At 58.0% G+C, this 19,930-nt stretch overlaps 1 protein-coding gene across 1 annotated transcript; it reads left to right on the top strand.

Annotated features, from left to right (window-relative positions):
• The first annotated feature begins 1,466 nt into the window (after positions 1-1,466).
• On the top strand, positions 1,467-17,209 carry DNMT3B (DNA methyltransferase 3 beta). Its single transcript, XM_050313422.1, has 19 exons — positions 1,467-1,562; positions 5,082-5,220; positions 5,909-6,015; positions 7,152-7,232; positions 7,697-7,885; positions 9,070-9,228; positions 10,002-10,109; positions 10,803-10,944; positions 11,338-11,466; positions 11,906-11,950; positions 12,312-12,391; positions 12,660-12,772; positions 13,155-13,338; positions 13,591-13,675; positions 14,114-14,352; positions 14,511-14,601; positions 14,825-14,973; positions 15,621-15,706; positions 16,812-17,209. The coding sequence occupies exons 1-19, from the start codon at positions 1,467-1,469 to the stop codon at positions 16,951-16,953; spliced, it is 2,364 nt and encodes a 787-aa protein (XP_050169379.1). The 3' UTR covers positions 16,954-17,209.
• The last annotated feature ends 2,721 nt before the right edge of the window (positions 17,210-19,930 follow it).

Genomic DNA, 19,930 nt, shown 5'->3' with positions numbered 1-19,930 from the left:
GGGCTGTCGGGGGCCGGCCGGGGCGCGGGAGGCGGCGAGCGGCGGCGCGGCCCCGCTGGACGGCGCGTCCCGCCACGGCGCAGGTGAGCGCTGGACCGGGGGAACCGGGGGGTCCGAGCTGGAGCCGCGGAACATCCTCGTGGGCGGCTTTGTTGTGCGAGGCGGCGGCGGGGGACAATGGGGCGGGCGGGGACTCGGCACCGGGCGCACCGGAACGCAGCGGCGGGAGCGCCCCGGCCGGTCCGGCTGCCCCGGTGCCCGCTAACGGAGGGCTCGCGGCTCGGACAGCGGGCGGGGGCGGTGGGTCCTGCCGCCACTTGTTGCCGGCGCTCGGCTCCGGGGCGTGTTGAGGGGATCGGTGCTCCTACAGCCCCGGGCATGCTCCCCCAGGTCCCGCCCACCCCTCCGGTCCCGTCGCAACTTTCGGAGTTTCCCGCAGCGGCGCCACGAGCCCCGGGGGCGCGTCCCGGCACTGTCACAGCGGGGCCGGTGCGGGACCCCCCGCGACCCCCGGGGCCGGGCTGAGCCAGAGGCTGCGGCGGGAGGGTCCGCTCGCTGACACGGCGAGTGATGGCTGCGGGGCGGGGGTGGTGCGGGGGGGCCGAGGTCCCCCTCCTCGGCTCAGCGGCCCCGGGCAGCGCCGCCTCCAGGCCGGGCCAACTGCCGGGGGTACCGGGTCGCGGTGGCGCTGCTGATCGGGCCGAACACCTTTGTTTTCGGTTCTTGGTCGGGGATCTGACAGCTCATCTTCCTTCTCTGTTGGCAGGAAAAGCAGCTCCCGGCGGAGCCTCAGGCGCGAAGCCTCCCCGGGGCCGGGCCGGAGGGACGGGACGGCCGGGGCAGGTACCGACCAGAGGGCTCTGCTGGCATCCGCCTCCTGTCGAGCCCGTGGCGGGGAGGTCGGGGCGCAGTAGAGCATAGGAGAAGGAGGAATGGACATCAGAGTGGCCACAACGTGGGGCACAAATACCGGGAAGCCGGGAGAGGGGAGCGACGGGGGGGACCCCCATGGCAAGTGGTGGTCCTGGGGCGAGCAGTGGGTCCTACACCGACCTCCTTCGGAAAGGGACAGGGGAAACAGGGGGCGGCTGGAACATGCTGCCCGGAGCAGCACTCGCCTTTCCTGCCTAAGTTTCCAGAGAATTTTTAATGACCTGTGGGGGAGTGAGCCCGGGTATCCCAGTTCCGGCTCTGGGGCTGCGCGGGGGGGCGATGGGGACGGCGAGGTGTCATGGTCATGTCTTTACGTCCTCTTTTGCAGGGGAGAGATGAAGCAGTGACTGCTCCGGACAGAGGTCCCGCCACCGCTGAGCGGGACCCACCTGTGCGCCGGAGCCCCCCAAAAGCTGCCAGCCCTGCCCTCAGCTCCCTGCCTGCAACTCCCAGCCCTGCCCGAAGGAAGCCCCTGCCCCACGCCGGGGGGCTCGGGAGGACAGCGGGGCCCGGCCCGGCGGGATCCCACCGGGATGAGCATGGTAAAGAGCCTGGAGCGGCGGTTGGCGGGGATGGTGGCTGTCCCGGAGAGGTCTCCAGCCTGGTCTACACTGGGAGAGGAGGGGCTGGTTTGTGTTTTGTTTCTTTTCTTTAGCCCAGCTTTGCTGAAAGGCAGCGGGGAGAGCCGGGTGGGCGCCCAGGGCTGCGGGGGGAGCGGAGCGGGGCAGGAGGAAACCGGGGGAAATGGAGGGAAGTGCCGGAGCGGGAGAGCAGAGGGGCCAGGCACAGGAAGCGGGCAGGGGGAGCCTGCCCTTCGCCCCTTGCCCTTCCCAGCGAGCACATCTGCGAAATGGGCGCCTTTCTTACGGAACTGCCAACCCAGCAACTCCTTTCTTTCCAGGATTAGAGGCAAATGTTCGGTTTGGGGAGACTTAAAGGCCATTAGTGTGCGCCACAGCCCAGAGCCAGCCCGGCCATTAGGGTCCTTTATTTCTTTTTGTTATTCAAACAGGGCTTGGGCGATGGCTCCATCCCAGCCATCAGCAAAGCTTCCCTCCAGCCTTTTGATATGCATGCCCCTGTCTGGAGGCAAAGTCCGCAACCTCCCCACCTCCTGGGGACACGCACCTGATAACAGGGCAGCCTGTTTTCCCAGCAAGGAAAACTGAAACCAGCCCGGGCCAGGCTGGGGGAGCAGTCCCGGGAGCAGGGGCAGGGGTCCAGTCCAGAGCACAGCCCGGCCAGGTGAGCCCTGCCTTCCCTGCCTACCCTACCCGCCAGGTGAGTCCAGCTGTCCTGCCCACTCTGACTGCTCTGCCTGTTCCAGGCTGGCTGGCAAGCATGGCCAGACAGGGACCAGAATTCTCTCTGAACGGTTAATACTGTGGCATGGTCTTTAACCAGTTTGGCAAATCTTAAAGAAATTGGTATTGCAAAATGAGGGCGGGCTCCAGAGTCAGCGGGTTCATTGTCTCCTCGGTGGGATTTGGCTGCAGGGCACGTCCTGGTCACCAGGCAGTGCCGGGGCTGCCGCTGGCGCCAGGCTCTCGGGGAGCTTTCGGCAACTCTGGAATTCTGTGTTGTTTTCCTCCTCGTGGGTTCCCATCTGGAGCGCATGGCTGCGGAGCACCCGGTGTGTTTGCAGGGCGCTGGGCAATGCAAACACTGCAGGGCTGGTCTCCTCCTCCCGTGAGACAGCACATGTTAGGGCAGTGCTCTGTTTCTTATTATTTTCGTAATGCCCTGAGTGCACATGTTGGTGTGTTTCTGCAAGGGAGGCGAGGACAAAGAGCTGAGCCTTCCTCCGGAGCAGGGGAGCTCAGAAGGACGTGGCTCCTGTGGGGGGACCCGGGGTGGGCTGTGAGCAGCAGGACGGGCTTGGGTGTGCGGCTCCAGTGCTTGGTGCAAACGGCAGCAGTAGGAGGAGAAAGGATGGGAGTTACAGTCCTGCTGCATAGGTGTGGGGTTTTGGGAAAGAGCTTGGGCCGTGCTGTTCCCTTTCCTGTCAGGGGATGGTGATGGGGATGTCCTCAAGTGATCTAGGGCAGTGCAGCTGGAGAAGGGCACACGCAGCAAACAGTGAGCTGACCTGCCTCTGCTCTGCCAGGGGGCAGTTCCTTCCAAAGGGATAACTCCTTTTTCCCCGCTTTATAACTGGAACAAAGACAACTGTGGGAGCTCCCAGAGCACGTGGCAGAGCTGAGCTTGGTGCGTCAGTCCTGGTTGTGTCCCATTCCAGGAGAAACCCGGCCAGTGTGTCACCCTTCCCTGCCGCCTCCCTGTCACAGGGCTGGCAGGACACCACCCTTGACTGGTGGCCTGGCGAGCCCTGGCCATGCTGGGCATCGGGCAGCCCTGGAGCTGAGAGAGGAAAAGACATTTTGAGGTGCAGGTTTGAACTTCCTGGGCTCAGGCTCCAGACACAGGACTGAATGCAGGGGTTTTCTGGGATTTTGAGGGTGCAGATGTTTGGCAGGGCTGGGCAGTGGCCTTGCCTGCTCCTGTCCTCCCTGAATCTTACCTGCTTCGTGCTGCCTCATCTGCCTGTCCCCTCTGGGTCACCCTCATGCTGGGAGAGCAGTATATCCTCTCACACCTCCCTGTAGGGATTCCCAAGGGAGATACACTATTTTTTGGTGAGTTCTGCGGGTTTTGGTGGCAGCATCACTGCTGGCCGTGGCTGCTGCTGCTCTGCAGTGTCTGTGGGCTGGGGAAGGGGAGCAGACCAGGGGGAACTCACCCAGCTGTGCTGTGCTGGGGTGGATCTCTGCATCTGGGGCCATGTGGGACCGTCCACCTGGACTGGGGGCAGGCGGCGAGTCTGGGCAGCTCCCAGGAATTGTTCTCCGGGTCTGCAGCAGTGGGATTTCTGCACACAGAAATCCCCCACACATCTGTGAGGGGGTTATGCAGCTTCAGGCTCTGTCTGGTGCAATTTCTCCCCTCCCTTTGTTGAGGGGGAAGGCAGGACATGCACGGGGTCTCTGCCTGTGGACATGGGTGCTGGACACCTGTTTTCTTTTGTGTTTGGGTGTTAGCAGGTTTTCTAACTCTGCCGTCGGCATCCAAAACATCAAACCCCAACTGGTCTTTGTTTGCCAGAGGTGCTGACAGATGATTTCAAAGCAGAAATCTCAGTTGTTAGGGCCATGGTTGGAGGCAATGTGGAGTCAGAGTGATGCAAAAGGGGCAGTGGGTCTCTCTGAGGCTGGGGGGGTGTTGCTTTGGCTTCCTAAAAGGGCTGTAGGTGGGCAAAGCCCCGTGTGCTCCTCAGCTCTTGCGTTGCGTGCTCCTGAAATGACTGTGCTGCTGAAGGGGCAAGTTGCAGCACAGACCCATAGCCCAGCAATGAGGCAGCGTTGTTCACGGCGTCCGGGTTGCCTCTAGGAGAGCTGGAGCTTCCACTTCCAAAAACAGGATCCGGGGAGGGCACCCAGGGGAAGGCGGAGGCATCTGAGCTCAGGCAAGGGGAGCCCCAGCAATGCAGGGGGACACCAGGGCACGGGGTGCTGGGACACAGCCCCCTGCCCTGCCCCCTCGCCCTGGGGCAGGGAAGCTGAGTTGGTAGTGGGGGGCAGGAGGAGTTTTTCTCCCTTTGGGGGAGCTGAACTGGCTGCAGGCTCCAGGACTTTGCCCCTCATGGCGGGCGGGCTGCCTGCCTGTCCTGCTGCTGCCGGAACAGCCCACCCACGCCGGGGCGAGCTGGGCAGCACAGGGAGGCTGCTGCCCCGAGGGTGGGCTGTCCCCTGGGGTGGGCTGTCCCCTGGTTTCTGCAGGGTGGCAGGGAAGTGCAGCTCCCCTCCAGATGGGGTCCAGCAGAGTGAGGTGGGGCTGGGCAGCACCGAGCGCAGGAGTGCTCCACAGCATACGGATGGTGGGGAAAAGCCTGGTGTTCCCTAAAGATGAGTGGGTTGTGTCTGGAGCCTCTGTTAGCTGGGGCTGGTGGATCTTTAGGGCCACCACATTTGTGGGGAGGTTTTGCCCAAGTGCTGTTTAGCTCCCAGTACCCATCCAGATGCATCTCCAGTCAGACCCCTCTGCTAAGGGCATGAAGCCGTGGCTGGCTCTAGGAGCTCACACTGTCTGCTTTGCCCTCCTTGAGTCTTGAAATTCGTGGCTGAATTTCCTTTCCACTCTGGCTTCCACAGGCGACCATGAAACAGGACAAGAGCCAAAGGCAGGAAGAGGCAGACTGCAGGGCAAAGCTGATCCTCCTCAACGGGGGCTGCACCAATCCCGCTACACCCAGCATTGTACTGGAGGCGAATGGGGAGCCCGGAACTCCAGGTGAGGCTCACCACGGTGTGCCCAGAATGAACCGTGCCTGGGATGTGCAAGGATGACCTGGGTTTGGGGTCTCCCAGCCACTGTCCTGAGGCTTTGCAGGGTGGGGGGGCTGCAGTGCTGCAGCCATGGCCAGGGTCCCTCTGTGGCTCTGCTGGGTTTCTGCGGTCTTGTGGCACATCCAGGCCATGACGTGGCTGTGGAAATGGGTGCCACAGTGGGAGGTTGGCTCTGCCCCTTGATAGTTGAACCCCCTGGAGCAAGGGAAGAGGGGGAGCCCCACCAGCCTGAGGGGTGCCACTGCTTCTGGGATGCTCCAGTTTGGGGTTCCCAAATCCCACCTCTTGGGTAAACAAGGTCCTGTTTTAAATGACCTGGTGACAAGCCCTGAACAGCTGGCTTGTGCCCCTGAGATTTCAGGAACAAAGTGGCAGATAAGAATGGCACCACACTTACTGCTGGTCCTTCCCAGTTTTGGGGACAGGAGAGTGGTAATCCTGGGGTGTGGTGACATGATGGGGAGCCCTGGGAACACCACTTGTCTCTGCTCCTGGCCACAATTCTCCAAGATGAGATTTTGGTCTCTCCAAATCATGACAAGTTCTTGGGGGCAGTAGGAGGCTGAGGCATGTGGGAGCATGGCCAGGAGGGCTCGCAGAGACTAAAGCTGCTCTGTCTTGTCCCTGCACAGATCCCATGGACCTGGCACTGTTGCCTCTGGAGAACAAGAAGGACAGCAATGGAGACCTCTCCAAGGAGGACCTGGCCTGGCCACTTGGCCTGGCGCGGGTGCAGAAGGTAGGATATCACCCAGACTGCTCTTCAGGGGCTGTCTGTGGGGGCATCCAGTGCCAGAATCCTCATCTCTTTCCCTCTGGGCTGTTCTTGTGCTCAGTGCTGGGGAAGCAGTCCAGTGGAGGATGCAATACTCATTTACCAGAGTAATACTGTAATTTTTAAATTCCTGATTTACATGAGACCACAGGAGCAGGAGGGGGTGGTGTGGGATGCAGTGATGCCCACAATGTGTTGCAGCAGCCTAATAATTACCATTATTATTATGCTGATATTTTCTTTAAAAAGTCTTGTCTGTATTGATGGACGGAGCCATCTCGTGTCTCCTGCTCTTGGGCTGGGCTGCTTTCAGCTGCCTTGGGGCTGCACCCCAGTTTTACCCACCCTCTTTTGTTGACTAGGTTGACAAACCTCCAGGATCTGGAAGCATTTTTGCCTGCTTGCTTTATTGTTTTGAGTTAGAAACAAAACCCAAGGTTGGAGATCTGCCTGAGACGAGGCAGCTTCCAAAAGAAAAAGCCATAAATCCAGTGGGTGCAAACTCAGCTTTCCCACTATGTTTGGTTCAGGGGCTCTTCACTGCAAAATCTCATTTAATTTTGAGCCTCGCTTGTGCCGGATGCAGGAAACATGCCTGGGCTGGACTGTGTCTGTGACTGCTGAGGAAGGGCTGCCCTGGGTGCTGCTGCAGGGCCAGCTGTGAGAGGAAGCACTCACGGGTGTGTGAAGGCATCCATGGGTGTGGGAGTGGGTCCGTGCCTCGGATGGATGCTCTACTGGGGCCTGTGGCTCTCCTGGCATCCAGTGCTCCTGGCTATGGCTCCTGCTGCTGTCGGCCCTGCCAGATGCAGGGCTGCAGCAATGAGTGCTCCTGAACCCTGCAGAGATGCTGTGCCGTGCATGGTTGCCCAGAGGGGCTCAGCACGAGGTGCCCTCCCCTTGCTCTCCCCAGGGCTCCGGTGCCGCTGGTGCTCGGCCCCGTGAAGCACAGGCTGTTCCCCACAGGCTGTCCGTGTCCTGCGTGGGGAGGGCACCCCTGCCACGGCACCTCTCTGTTGTGGTGGCAGCTGCAGCCCCGGGGCAGCGCTGGGTGGGAGAGCAGCCTCAGGCAGAAGCCCACAGTCCACCTCATCTTCCAGGCAGGGCAGGCCCGGCATGAGACGAGGATCAAGAATCGAAGCAGCGTGGAGACTCTCAGGGACCTGCGAACTCCTGCACGGGTGAGGGTCTGAGGGTCTGCGTGGGGTCACGGCTCCCCTGGGGCTTCCTTGGGGCTCCAGAGACCAGCACTCCTGCTGCTCCTTGGACAAGCAACTTTGAATGTGGTGCAGCCTCTCAGGGCCTTGGGTTCCCCTGTGTAGATAGGAGTGAGTGTGCTGTTTCTTGCCCCTTCTATGAATTGTGAGTGCTGAACACCCTGGAGTGGATTTGGGAGAGGAAAAGGGGAGAGAGCAGTGGTGTGCCATTTGCTCTGCATCTGACAAGTGAAAGCTGAGCAGTTCTCCTGCAGAAACTCCTCTTAAGGGCTCTCCTCTCTGCTCATGGCAGCAGATTGAGTGCCCTCAGTCACTGGCTCCCCTTCTCCAAACCCGACTGTGAGGCTGGGGGATGATGCAGGGCAGGTCTCTGTTCCCCCCTGCCCCTCTCCCTGTGGCACTGACACTCCTCTCCCTCTGCCATGCAGAGCTCCAGGCGTCGCTCAGCCGTGTCCACACCGCCCATCATCGACCTGACGGAGGAGGACTCCCGGGACTCATCCCAGAGCAGCAGCACACTCTCCGGCAGCAGCTCCCAGGAGGGGCAGAATGGCTCTGCTGAGCTGGGGGCCGAGGAGTCAGAGAGCAGAGACGTGGGGATGGCGTTGGAATACCAGGTACGGAGGGGCTGAACTCTGCTCCTGCACCCAGGATGCTGCGGGGCAAGGATGAACCTCCCTGGCTTGTGCCAGAGCCTGCAGGCATGGGGAACCTCTGGAAACCTCACTGCTGCTTCTCCTGTCTCCCCTTCCCTGCCTGCCCTTCCCTGTGTGGCTGAGGTGTGATGTTCCCAGGCTGTGGGGCAGCTTACAGCTGACAGGCACTTTGGGGATCAGTCCTGGCAAGCTGCCGTCGGTGCCACACACAGGCCCCCCCTGACACGCATGCGTGGCATGTGCCCTGCCGTGCTGTGCCCCGCTGAGACAGGCAGTTGCTTGTGCAGAAAACATTTCTGTCGGGGATGCTGGAGAGAACTGAAGCTGCTGGGGCTGCAGAGCGGGATTCAGCGCCTGCGGGCCACAGGGCAAGGCCCCAGACTTGCAGGAGTTGGGCAATTGCATCTTGCTGCATAATTAGGTGCCTAATTGCAGAACAAAGCTGGAAAGGAGGGCTCTGCAGGCGGAGGTGACTCCGCTCTGTGCGAGGTGCCCTCCCCATGTGCAGCACCCAGCGTGGCCCTCCTCAACAGGTCACCCCAAAATTCTTGGTTCTTCTTTTTCATCTCTCTGTTGTCACTCTGCCCTGTTTCTTGCTCTCTCCAGTGGGAACAAGAGAGGGGGTGGGTGGGTACCCTCTCCCTGGGCTGCAGCCAAATGAGCTGAGCTGTGAGCCCTGTGAACAGGCTGCCCTGTGCCAAGGAGGAACCCCATCTGCTCGGGGCACCCTGGGAGCAACCTTGGGGCAAGGCTTCCCAGCCTTTGCAGAGACCCTGGGAGGGCAGGCAGGAGTGGACACGCACGGGGCCTGGTGCCAGGAGGGCTGCGCAGGACGGAGCACGCACCGTGCCGTGTGCCAGGCATGGGCTCAGCGTGGGGCTGGCACACACAGCCCTCCCCACTGAGCTCTGTCGTGGTGCAGGGCTGGGAGCCAGTGCTGCCAGGAGATGCTGGGCCGGGTGCTTGAGGGAGGGAGTGCAACCTGTCTGTGCAGACATCCACACATGTGACACATGTGGCGGAGCAGCTCTTCAAGGCGCTCTGGGTCCATCCCCTGTGCTCCAGGGCTCTGCTGCAGAGCTGCCCAGATGAAATGGGGCGTTTTGTGCTTTTGGCAGACCCGTGTTGTCATCTTTTTCTTTCAGGATGGGAAGGAGTTTGGAATTGGGGAGCTTGTCTGGGGGAAGATCAAAGGTTTCTCCTGGTGGCCTGCGATTGTTGTCTCCCACAAAGCCACGGCCAAGCGCCAGGCTGTGTCAGGCATGCGGTGGGTGCAGTGGTTTGGAGATGGAAAGTTCTCCGAGGTAAGCCTGCTGTCTGCCCCTGCCTGCCGTGCCCAGCCCCAAACCCCTTCCGCTGCACATTTCTGCCCCACTCCTGGGGCTGCCTGTTGGGGGTGTGTGTACCCTGCAGCCTCCCTGGGCAGGCACCCTGGTGTTCAATAGCCAGGCCTTGGCAGGCTCTCAAGGCTCTGGTGTCTCTAACTAATGAATGGACACTGTAGGTTGGTGACAGTATCCAGCAGTGGGAACATATGCCTGGCCCCTGTGCAAGGTTTGGTCCAGGCTTTGGGCTCCAGGGCTGCCCAGGAGCCCTGCCTGGTGAGGGATGTCCCATCAGAGACCCATCACCCCCCGCAAATTCAGAATATCCCAAATTGGAAGGGACCCATGGAGATCATTGAGTGCAACTCCTGACCCTGCTCAGGACAACCCCGAGATCCCTTTCTGTGCCCAAGAGTGTTGTCCAACTGCTTCTTGAGCTCTGGCAGGGTAATGCCATGACCACTTCCCTGGGGAGGCGGTTCCAGTGACCGACCACCCTCTGAGTGAAGAACCTTTTTCTAATATCCAACCAGGACATCCAACCCCTCCCATGCTGCAGGCGGGAGGGAGGGAAGTTCTGTGCTGGTGTCACTCTGCTGGCAGTGCCAGCAGAGGGTGCAACCCACCCGTCCTTGTCACGCTGCCGCTGGGCTTCCTCCCCTGGCTGCTGGGAATGCAGTGCGGGAGGGGAAATGACCGGGCAGGACATTCCTGTGCTGTCCCCCTGGTGAGCTCTTGTCACTCTCCCACAGGTTTCTGCAGACAAGCTGGTGGGACTGATGGCCTTTAGGCAGCATTTCAATTCTTCCACGTTCAATAAGCTGGTCTCCTACCGCCGTGCCATTTACCATGCCCTGGAGGTAACAACCAGGGGTTGGTGGGTGGGTGGGTGAGGTGCCAGCTAAACCAGCTGGACTTGGAGGCAGCAGGATGTGACTTAGGAAAATAGTCCTTTCTCTGCTAGGATTATTTGCAAGTGCAGCCATGGGGCCAAACTCTGCTTATCATGGGGGTTCAGGGGGAACTGCTGCTGCTCCAGATCCCCAGGCCAGCCTCCCTGCACTGTCTCGGACACTGGAGCATCACAGCAGCAGGGCAATGCCAGGCTGGCCAGGGGCGTCCTGGGCCAGTGCCAGGTGCCCTTTGGAGTCAGGGCTGGTGCTCAGCACCCTGTGTGTCCAATTCCCATCCAGGGGATGCATCGCACACCGGGATAAGGGGCTGCAGATCCACAGGCACCTCTTCTGCCTTCCTGTCACTTGCCAGGGAGCAGAGTCTGGGCAAGAGTTAGAGCTGGGCTGTCCCTGCTCCTGGCTCCATTGAGGCTGGTGATGGATGGATAGGCTCATTGCAGGGATGGAGGCACCAGAGCCCAGCCGAGGGCACACCCAGAGCAGGAATCCATCAGCTGCCGCCATCCCAGGGCTGCCAAACCCCACACCCGTGTGTGTCGGATGGGGAGGGGACCTGGGCTGTGGCCCTGGCAGGGGTGTGGCTGCTCCCCAGACAGAGACCACCTCATCACCCTGCCCCACGCTGTCCATTCTCGGCAGGTTGCCCGGAGCCGGTCGGGGAAGACGTTTACAACTGGCCCCAGGGACTCGCTGGAGGAGCAGCTGAAGCCGATGATTGACTGGGCAATCACTGGCTTCAAACCCCTGGGACTCAAGGGACTGCTGCCACCCAAAACCTCAGGTGAGGCAGTGGCACCAGCTGGCTGGGGGCTGGCATGGCACTGGCAGGGGGGGCTGGTGTGGTCAGCAGCCACCAGTATCTGGCCCTGGCTGAGCCTGCTCACCCTGTGCTGTATCCGTGCCAGTCTGGTCCCAAAGTGGTCCTGGGGCTTCTCACTGGGTCCCTAACAGTGTTGTTGCAAAAAGCCAGAGCAAAGCACTGTCCATGCCCTTGCTCCTGGAAATCTGACTTGGCTGAGCCTTGTGCCATGGGTGGGGAGCCCAGGTGGCCAGGAAGGGTCCTGCTTGTGGCTGGGGTGGGACCTGAGAGGGCTTGACAGGAGATGTCTCCCGTTGCCCTGGGGTGGTCCTGGGGCTGGAGGCTTGTGCCCAGGGAGCTGCCTTTCCCTTGCAGAGAATGGGGTGCTGAGGAATGGGACGGAGGAGGTGCTGTCCCTTGAGCAGTATCCCCCCACCAAGAGGTTGAAGAGCTACCCCTACAACAATGGCAAGGAGCAGCGAGTGGAAGAGGACCAGACTCGAGGTAACCAACAGAGAGAGCTGGGGAGTGGCATGGCCTGGGCTGTGCACCCTGAGAGCACTGGAAAACCATTCTGGGAAAGGGGTTGGCTCTTCCCTGGTGTCCATGAACTTGGTTCCTGAAGGCAAAAGCTTTTGTGATCCCATGGTGCTCAGTTGTGCCTTATTAGACAACCAGCAAACCCAGCTGCAAGACAGGGGCTGGGCTCCACTAATGGCTCAGCTTGGGTATTATCCATGAGCTGCTATGCTGAGCTCTAATATCTCCTTCAGTGAAAGGATGTGGGTTTTGCCCCAAAATTTCTAACCTTCTCCATGTGATGCTCAGCAAAGCTGGAGCAGTTCTATATGCAAGAAAAAAAGGCATCTGTAAGCAGAATTCACTTAAATTTTCTAGTGTAAGGAATGATAAATATTTCTTTTTTTTTTTTTTAATTATAAAGAACAAATGGTTTCCGAAGTTACGAAGAACAACGGGAAGCTGGAAGGTAATCACTGGTCCTGTCTCCCTTGGGAAGAGGTGTGGGGTGATGGGGATCCTGTCTGGTAGTGCTCAGCAAGGGCCTGTGGGTTCCTTTTCAACAGCACCATCTTGGAGGGGGGACAGTGACTGCAGGGTGCTGGGGTCCCCCTGTGCTGAGGGGAACAGGGTGCTGTGCAGATCCTCCATGGGGAGCCGTGGATGAGGTTCCAAGGGCAGACCCCATTCGGATGCTGTTCCAAGGGCAGGCTCTATCCAGGCACTGTTCCAAGGGGAGGCTCTGCAGCCTGAAGTGGGGTGGGGGTCTGGGGACTCCCTGCCCTGATGTCTCCGTGCCTTGGGTGAACGCAGCTCTGCCTGTCCCACAGACAGCTGTTTGTCCTGCGGGAGGAGGAACCCGGCCACCTTCCACCCTCTGTTCAAGGGAGGCCTCTGCCAGACGTGCAGGGTAAGTGCTGCAGTGCTGGGGCTGGAGGATGGGGCTATGGTTCAGGCAGTGTTGCTGGGACAGGGGGTGGCTGCACCAGGTCTTGGCCACGCTGTGTCCTCCACGGGGCTGTCCCTCGGTATGTTCTTGCCACCCGGAACACCAAGGATGTGCATCTCTGAGTTCTGGGCGGGTACCAGGGATGGACCAAAGCTGCATTGTCTCTTCACTGTCTGAGCACAGCTCCTAATTCTCTGTCCTTCTCTCCTCCTGGCTGTCCTTTCACTAGGATAGATTCCTGGAGTTCTTCTACATGTATGACGAAGATGGTTACCAGTCCTACTGTGCTGTCTGCTGCGCGGGGAAGCAGCTGCTGCTCTGCAGCAATTCCAGCTGCTGCAGGTGGGCCCTGTGTCTCTGCTCCTGGGGCTGTGGCCCTGGCATCATTCTTGGGAGCTGTGGGGAGCAGGATCCTGCATGAGCCTGGGTGCAGGGGCTGTGCTGTGCTGTTCCCCAGCTGGCTGCCATGTAGCATGTCCCAGCACAGCTTACCTCTCCCTACTGAGCCAGGCAACACTTAAATAAACCCTGGGGAGGTTGGCAGGAGAATTACCTATGCCTTGGGTCACTGGCTTGTGCCCTAAAAACCAAGGTACTGCCTGGAAAAACATCCTGTTAAACAGACCAGGGGCCCTGGTGCATGGCAGGGGAGATTCCAGGAGAGGCTGAGGTGACCCACAGGGGTCCCTGAGGTGACAAGCACGAGGTGTTGTGGTTTGGGCAGGTGCTTCTGTGTGGAGTGTCTGGACGTGCTGGTGGGGCGAGGGACGTCGACCAGAGCAAAAATGCAGGAGCCCTGGAACTGCTACATGTGCTCGCCCCAGCAGAACTACGGGCTGCTGCAGCGCCGGCAGGACTGGAACGCCCGTCTGCTGGACTTCTTCACCAGTGACAAGGGACAGGAATATGTAAGGGCTGTGGGCAGGGAGCCTGGCACGCTGGGGTGTGGGGAACAGGGTCATGAAGGCCAGGGCAAGCAGCTTGGAATGCCTCTTCCCTCTGCCTCGGTCTTGTTCATCCACCCTCTCCAAGGGTGCTGGGCTCTTGGCCCTGCAGATGCTCTCCTGAAGGCAGAGGTGGTGCCTGCAGAGCTGAAGTTTGGCCTTATAAGGTGATGCTGCACTGCCAGGGCTGGGGCTTCATGGCTGTTCCCGTTTCAGGCTGCACCCAAAATCTACCCAACAGTCCCACCAGCAAAGAGGAGACCAATCCGAGTGCTCTCGTTGTTCGATGGGATAGCAACAGGTGAGGCTGTAGGGATGCACTTGCCTGCTGGCTTTTCAACGCTGGGAATCAGGGATGAATCATTCCATGGATTCAAACATGTCTCTGAAAGCTTGTTGTGGAGAAGGGGGTGAAGACAGGAGGGATCCCCATCTGCAGGGATGAGGGCAGGGTCTTCCTTTCCTACTGGAAAGGGCTGTGGGGAAGGGGAGGGGTAGATGGAAGGAGGGAGGGTGTTTTGCTCACAGAGGTTCAGGTGGCTGGTTCCCGTGAGAAGCCAGAGTAGTGGGAATAACTGCTGGGGTAAGCTGGCCTCTGGTGAAGTGCCTGAGGGCAACTGGTTTGGCTCAGTTCACTCAGCTCTGCCATTCTGCTCTCTGGGAGCAAACAGTGCCTGGAGGAATGGGTCAAAAAAAATGTTTGCTCATCCTGAAGTCCTGTGTGACTGCCCCCACCTAGGACATCCAGGAGCGGCCACATCGAGCTCTGCTGACGAAGGAGACCGGGAGGCCAAAGAGAGCAGTGCCACCTCAGACCTCTGTCCGCTGGCAGGGTACATGGTGCTGAAGGACTTGGGCATCCAAGTGGAGAAGTACATCGCCTCGGAGATCGGCGATGTCCCCGTCGCGGCGGGCACCGTGCGGCCCGAGGGCAACATCACCTACGTGCCCGACGTCAGGAACATAACCAAGAGAAAAGTGAGCTCCACTTCTGTGGGGAGCCGGGGCATGTGGCACCACAGGGGTGTGGGTCTCACCCCACCAGCCCTGGGACTGGCTTGTCCCCTGTCCCACCGGGAATGAGAGACGCGCTTCCGTGGCGTTTCCTAATGGGCTGGTCTGTCTGTTCGCTGCAGATTGAGGAGTGGGGTCCTTTTGACCTGGTGATCGGTGGAACCCCCTGTGATGACCTCTCCCTTGTCAATCCAACCAGGAAGGCTCTGTTTGGTAAGGCTGCTTTGCCTCTGATGGGCTGGGTACCCCGGGGTGTTCCTGGGTCATGGAGCCACTTTACAGCCCAGGGAAGTGTTTCAGCCCCAGGCTGTGTTGGTGGTGGCTCCCTGTGGCACCATGCTGTTTCCATGCCCACTGTGGCAGCCAGGCCCCCGCTGGCACCCCATTCCCAGTGCCTCAGCTGGTCCCAACCTGCTGCTCTGCTTTTTCCCTGCAGAAGGAAGCGGGAGGCTGTTCTTCGAGTTCTACCACCTGCTCAACTACGCCCGTCCCAAGGAGGGCGAGGAGCGGCCCTTCTTCTGGATGTTTGAGAATGTGGTGGCCATGAGGGTCAATGACAAGAGGGACATTTCCCGGTTTCTGGAGGTAGGCGTTGCTGCTGGCTGTGGGAAAGGCGTCAGAGCAGGTGACACTTGCTGGGCTGTGCGGGGTGTGGTAGCTCTGAGGGTCGGGCTGTGAGTTTCCTGTGGCCTCAATGCTGGAAAACCCCCTGCCTGGTGCACATGCCAAGGAATCAAGTTTAGTCTTGGCTCTGGATCCTCCCCTCTGGCTCTCAGCAGGTCAAACCCAAGCACTAGTCCTCTGGGGGAGGGGTTTTGCCAGCCTGGCAGAAAGCATCTGTTCAGAGCAATGCCTGTTATTTTCAGGGAGAGGGAGGTCAGGGAGTGGGAAGGGTTTTTAACTCTGTGGTAGCCAGGACGGGCTGTGAGTCAGGAGGGACCCTGGTGTAAAACCCCCATCGGAGGCTGACAGTTCTGATCCTGGCCCAGGGGAATCAGCACTGAGCACCCTGTGATGGTCATTAGCTGCTGGCCATGGCCATGACCCGGGAGCCCCTGTGGCCAACCAGGATGTGCCATGGTGTAGAACAGGATTTGTGGGGGCTACATCCTTAGGAGGATTTGCTGGAGACTTTTAAGTCCCTGCAGTGCAGTGGGAAGGGCTTCTCCTGCAGGAGAGGACTAAACCCAAATGTCCTTTAACTTTTATTTCTCCCCCTCTCTGGCCCCCAGTGTAACCCAGTTATGATTAATGCGATCAAGATATCAGCTGCCCACCGAGCTCGTTACTTCTGGGGCAACCTCCCGGGGATGGACAGGTAATCAATCAGTCCTTTGCTGTCCTCTTGAATCTCTTGCTGTAGTTTTTGCTGGTTTGTGCTGCTCCTGTGGGTTTTTTTGCCTCCCTGGCTCAAAGCCCAGCTCCTGGGAGCGAGGAGCTGCAGCTCCCGCACGGGGCAGCTTCCCTGCAGTGATGTGCACATGATAATTAATGCACTTACTAATGAGCTATGGCTGTGGGAAAAGTGTAGTGGCGTCCTATGCCCTGGACCTGAGGCATGTGGAAGGAAGAATGATGGGGCTTGCACAGGGTGCTGTGTGGTGGGTGCACATGTGCCCCAGCCTTGGTGTAAGGCCCAGGCTGATGTGGGGGTGCTGTATGGCAGCCACTGGGGCTCAGCTGGGTGTAGTGGCATGGGAACACTCACATTGCAGCAGGCAGCTGCTGAGGCACCAGCATGACAGCACTGTGCTCCTCCAAACCCTACTCACACCCTGAATTCATGGCAAAAAATCATCAGAAGGACTTGGGAGTAGATAAAATCCAGCTGGAGTAGTCCTGCACACCAAATACTCCTAGTGACAACCTGAAGTTTTTGCATAGCGGATGCTTTGGCCCAGTAAACACAGACTGAGGTTAAGTATTTTTGTTTGTTTATTTAAATTGCCTGTATTTGTTGAAGTTAACACTGAGCTAAAGGCATTTGAAAGTAAAATAACAATTTCCCGAGCCTTTGTCATGTGAAATAGCTCTTGGACTTTCATCTGATTGTACTGGAAGTGCCCAGCCCGTGACTCAGAGCTACCCAGAGCTACTCAGTCCTGTCTCCATGGAGCAGCCTGGGGCAATGCTTGCAGAGGTGCTGCTGAGCAGAGGCAGGCGGGATGCCACTGGCACAGGGCTTCTCCAAAAGCCTTGCCAGGAAAAGCTATGGAGGGCACAGGGCAAGGTGGGCTGCCACTGCCCATCCCCGTTCAGAACGGTGGGGACACCGCTCAGGCCACCATGCTGGGGAGCAGAGCGCCCTTCCCGTAGGAGATTCCAGATGCTCAGTGCCTCTGGGTGGCTCAGGAGCAGAGCTGGCCGGCGAAAGGGGCCCCTCCTTCTGCTCTGACCCCCCATCTCCTGCCTCTGCCCTTCAGGATCTTCGGCTTCCCCCTCCACTACGCGGACGTCTCCAACATCGGCCGCGGGGCTCACCAGAAGCTGCTGGAGAAATCGTGGAGCGTGCCGGTCATCCGGCACCTCTTCTCCCCGCTCAAGGATTACTTTGCCTGTGAATAGCAAGCCGAGCGCCCCTCGTCTCTCTGGTGAAGGTGCACGGCGTGGCGGGAGAGGGACGGGCACGGCCGCCAGGCTGCCACGGCCCCGTCCCTCCCCGGCCACGCGCTGCAGGACGGCAGCCTGGCCCCCGCGGGGAAAGTGTCTGTAACCAAAGAACCTGGCAGGGTCACTTCTTTAAAGGGACTAACAGGCAGTGATAGGAAATGATGGACAAGGAGCTTTAATTGCCCAGCATGCAGGAGCTCTATGCATCACTGATGAGTCTCCTCCGCAGCATTAACTATTCCGGTTTAGCCTGGAGCTGGGAAGTCACCACTTGCTGAGCAGTCAGTGTGGTGGGGGCAGCTGCCAGGGTGCTGCAGGCAAACCTGAACTACAGTGAGTTACTGCTTTTCCTAAACAAACAAAACCTCTTGAAGCAACTGCCCAAAACCCCCAAGCCGTAGCAGCAGGTGTAGGGGACCCTGCTCAGGTTACACACTGAACACAGGATCATATAGAAACCAAATCTTTTTTATTTTTATTTTTTTTATAAACTTTAATTTTGTTGGTTTGATGTCTGTTGCTGCTTTTAAGGCATTACATAAGAATGTGGAGATTCATAGACCTGAATGTAGCTGAAACCGAACTGTGAGGTTATAGAATTACTTTTCTAGCTAGAACTAAAGAAATACTGTTTTATATGTTTTGGCTGTAGTTTACAAATATTCACTACTTCCTTTTTAAAGCATCTAAAACCTTTCCTTACATTTTACAATCCTGCTGAGTGGTTTGAAAGCTTTTACACAGTAATTGGAGCAGGGAGGATTTGGGCTCCAGTGTCTGTAAAGGAAAATGTTCTTGGAGCATCCATTTCCCAAATGAATGTGGTATGTCAGCAGGCAGGACAGCGTAGTGGTCAAGGGCATCCTCAAACTGCAGTCCCCCCGCCACCAAATGTCACATACTGTGTCATGAACCCCAGCAGTGGTGGCAGAGTGTTGGCTGTGGGGCAGGGGGTTCCTTACAGGGAAAATCCCACCCAACCCCCTGTGGGGGTGCAGGGTCCAGGAGTGCAGCACTGCTCTTATCTGTGCCCATCCTGTGCCAGACTGATTATCCCGCTGTCCATGAAGCCCTGGGCGTGCTGTGCCCATAGCCAGCATCCAGGGAGGTGTGGGTGCCTGCCTCCATTCCCTACAGGTTATCCCCAGCCCCATGGGCTGCTGCCTCAGCAGGCTTCTCTAAAGACTCTGAATCCCAATGCACATTTCAATGCACTGAGACAACTTGTGACATTCCCCCTCTCCTCTGTCCTCCCCTACCTCTGCTGTTCACCTGGCTCTGGCAGAGCCCTTCAGTGCCTTCTCAAAATTATTGGGTCCAAACCACGGGCCATCCCGCCCCCCTGATTGATGCCAGGCTGTCTTGCAAGGTGTTGTACAGCATCAGTGGGAAGTGAGAGCCTCTCTCCCAGCTCCTTCTACCTCTCTGACACACTGGGACCTCCTGGCACCCCATCCCGGGTGGTGGAGGATGGCAGCCTCCCATTTTCCACCCTTGTGTGCAGCTTTCCACCCCAGCTCCGAGGACCATTTTCTCTTGATCTCTACCCCAAGGCTGTACTTGGGAATGGGCAGAAAAGGAAGCCCAGGTAGTTTAAAGGCTTTCTTCCCTGTTTTAACCTGGAGGTTACTCTTTAAGTGTTGTTTGAGGGGTTCATTCTCCATGACATGTGCTCAAGCCCCACACCTTAGTTAAGAAGACGCTGTAGAAAGCCAAGTGAGGTGCTCCTTGTCACTTCTTGGGGACATGTAGCACTGTTTTGTCACCCGACCCTGGGCTGGGAAGATGGCAGGGTGGGTTCTGTGTGTGCTGAGGGTGTTCAGGAAGCCTTGGCATTGCCAACTGCTGCGCCGGTTGGTTTTGGACCCCTCGCCAACCTCTGATCCTTGTGTCCAGCTGGAGCCCAGCCACAACACTAATTCCTCATCCCAGCTCCTTGAAGTTCCCGTTCAGAGCCCAGCATGGGGCCTGTGGGTGACAGGCGTGCTCTGCTCTGGACCCCTCTGGTGGGTTTGATTTTTCCAAACTGAGCAAACATGTGTCCTCCACTCCACAGCATCCCTGATCTTATACTCCAGATCTCACATCCTTTCCTATCTGATCAAAAGGAAAACAAATAGATGAGGGAAACAAAAAAAGGACTTGGGGAAGGTAAACAAAGATAAAAGAGGAATGAGAATTGTCTTGGCATTAAGCTCACTTGATGAGAATTGTAGCAGACAAGTCTTCCTTGAAATGTTTTTCCCTGTAAGAACTGCCTTTTATTATGTGTTTATAAAATGTTGTTAAGGGAGGGGGATTTCAGAAATGCCTTTTTAATACTTTTTAAAGGTTTCTAACTCCCTGGTGCTATTTTTTTAGGTTAAGGATTTTTATTGTTGAACATGTTGCGGGTTTTTGTACAATCTTCTAAAAATGATAGAAATGTATCATTTTGAACACGTTTTACATGGTTTTTTTTTTTTTTGTATCCGGAGTGTGGAAACTCCCAAGTTTGCCTTGTCCACATGATTCCACTGTTTTCCACGTGGGAAAGACAGGGGATCCATGTTGGCAGTTTACCGTTTATCACGTCTGATTAAAAAGGAGTATTTCTGTATGGCTGGACCATTTTTATTGGGTGAAAAAAAAAGGGGTTCACGGCAGGAGGAGGGGCACAGCTGGGGAGCTGGAGTGCCCCTTCCCCACTGCTGCTGAGGTCATGCCCAGTGACACCAAGGCATCAGGTGCTGGCTGTGCTGGGTAGGTCGGGCTCTAGAGGGGAGTCTGATCCCTGGCTGGGCCAGGAATCAACTGTGGCTACTCAGTGAAGATGTAGCCTGTCCCAAATGGGGATAAAACCTAATGGGCAAGGACACCTTCCACTACACCAGGTTGTTCAAAGCCCCATCAGATCTGACCAACACATAGTCAATTCCTTTTAACACTAAGG

The sequence above is a fragment of the Myiozetetes cayanensis genome, unplaced genomic scaffold (genome assembly GCF_022539395.1).
Source record: "Myiozetetes cayanensis isolate MyiCay16 unplaced genomic scaffold, myiCay2020 scf19, whole genome shotgun sequence".
NCBI lineage: Eukaryota > Metazoa > Chordata > Aves > Passeriformes > Tyrannidae > Myiozetetes > Myiozetetes cayanensis.
This window is presented reverse-complemented; position numbering and strand designations above follow the sequence as displayed.

Excerpts from the sequence above, each read along its gene's own strand:
- DNMT3B (XM_050313422.1), top strand. The coding sequence starts at position 1,467 with ATGAGCATGGTAAAGAGCCTGGAGCGGCGGTTGGCGGGGATGGTGGCT. Across the intron at positions 7,886-9,069 it reads GGATGGCGTTGGAATACCAG|GATGGGAAGGAGTTTGGAAT; the intron begins GTACGGAGGGGC and ends TTTTTCTTTCAG. Across the intron at positions 13,339-13,590 it reads GTGACAAGGGACAGGAATAT|GCTGCACCCAAAATCTACCC; the intron begins GTAAGGGCTGTG and ends TTCCCGTTTCAG.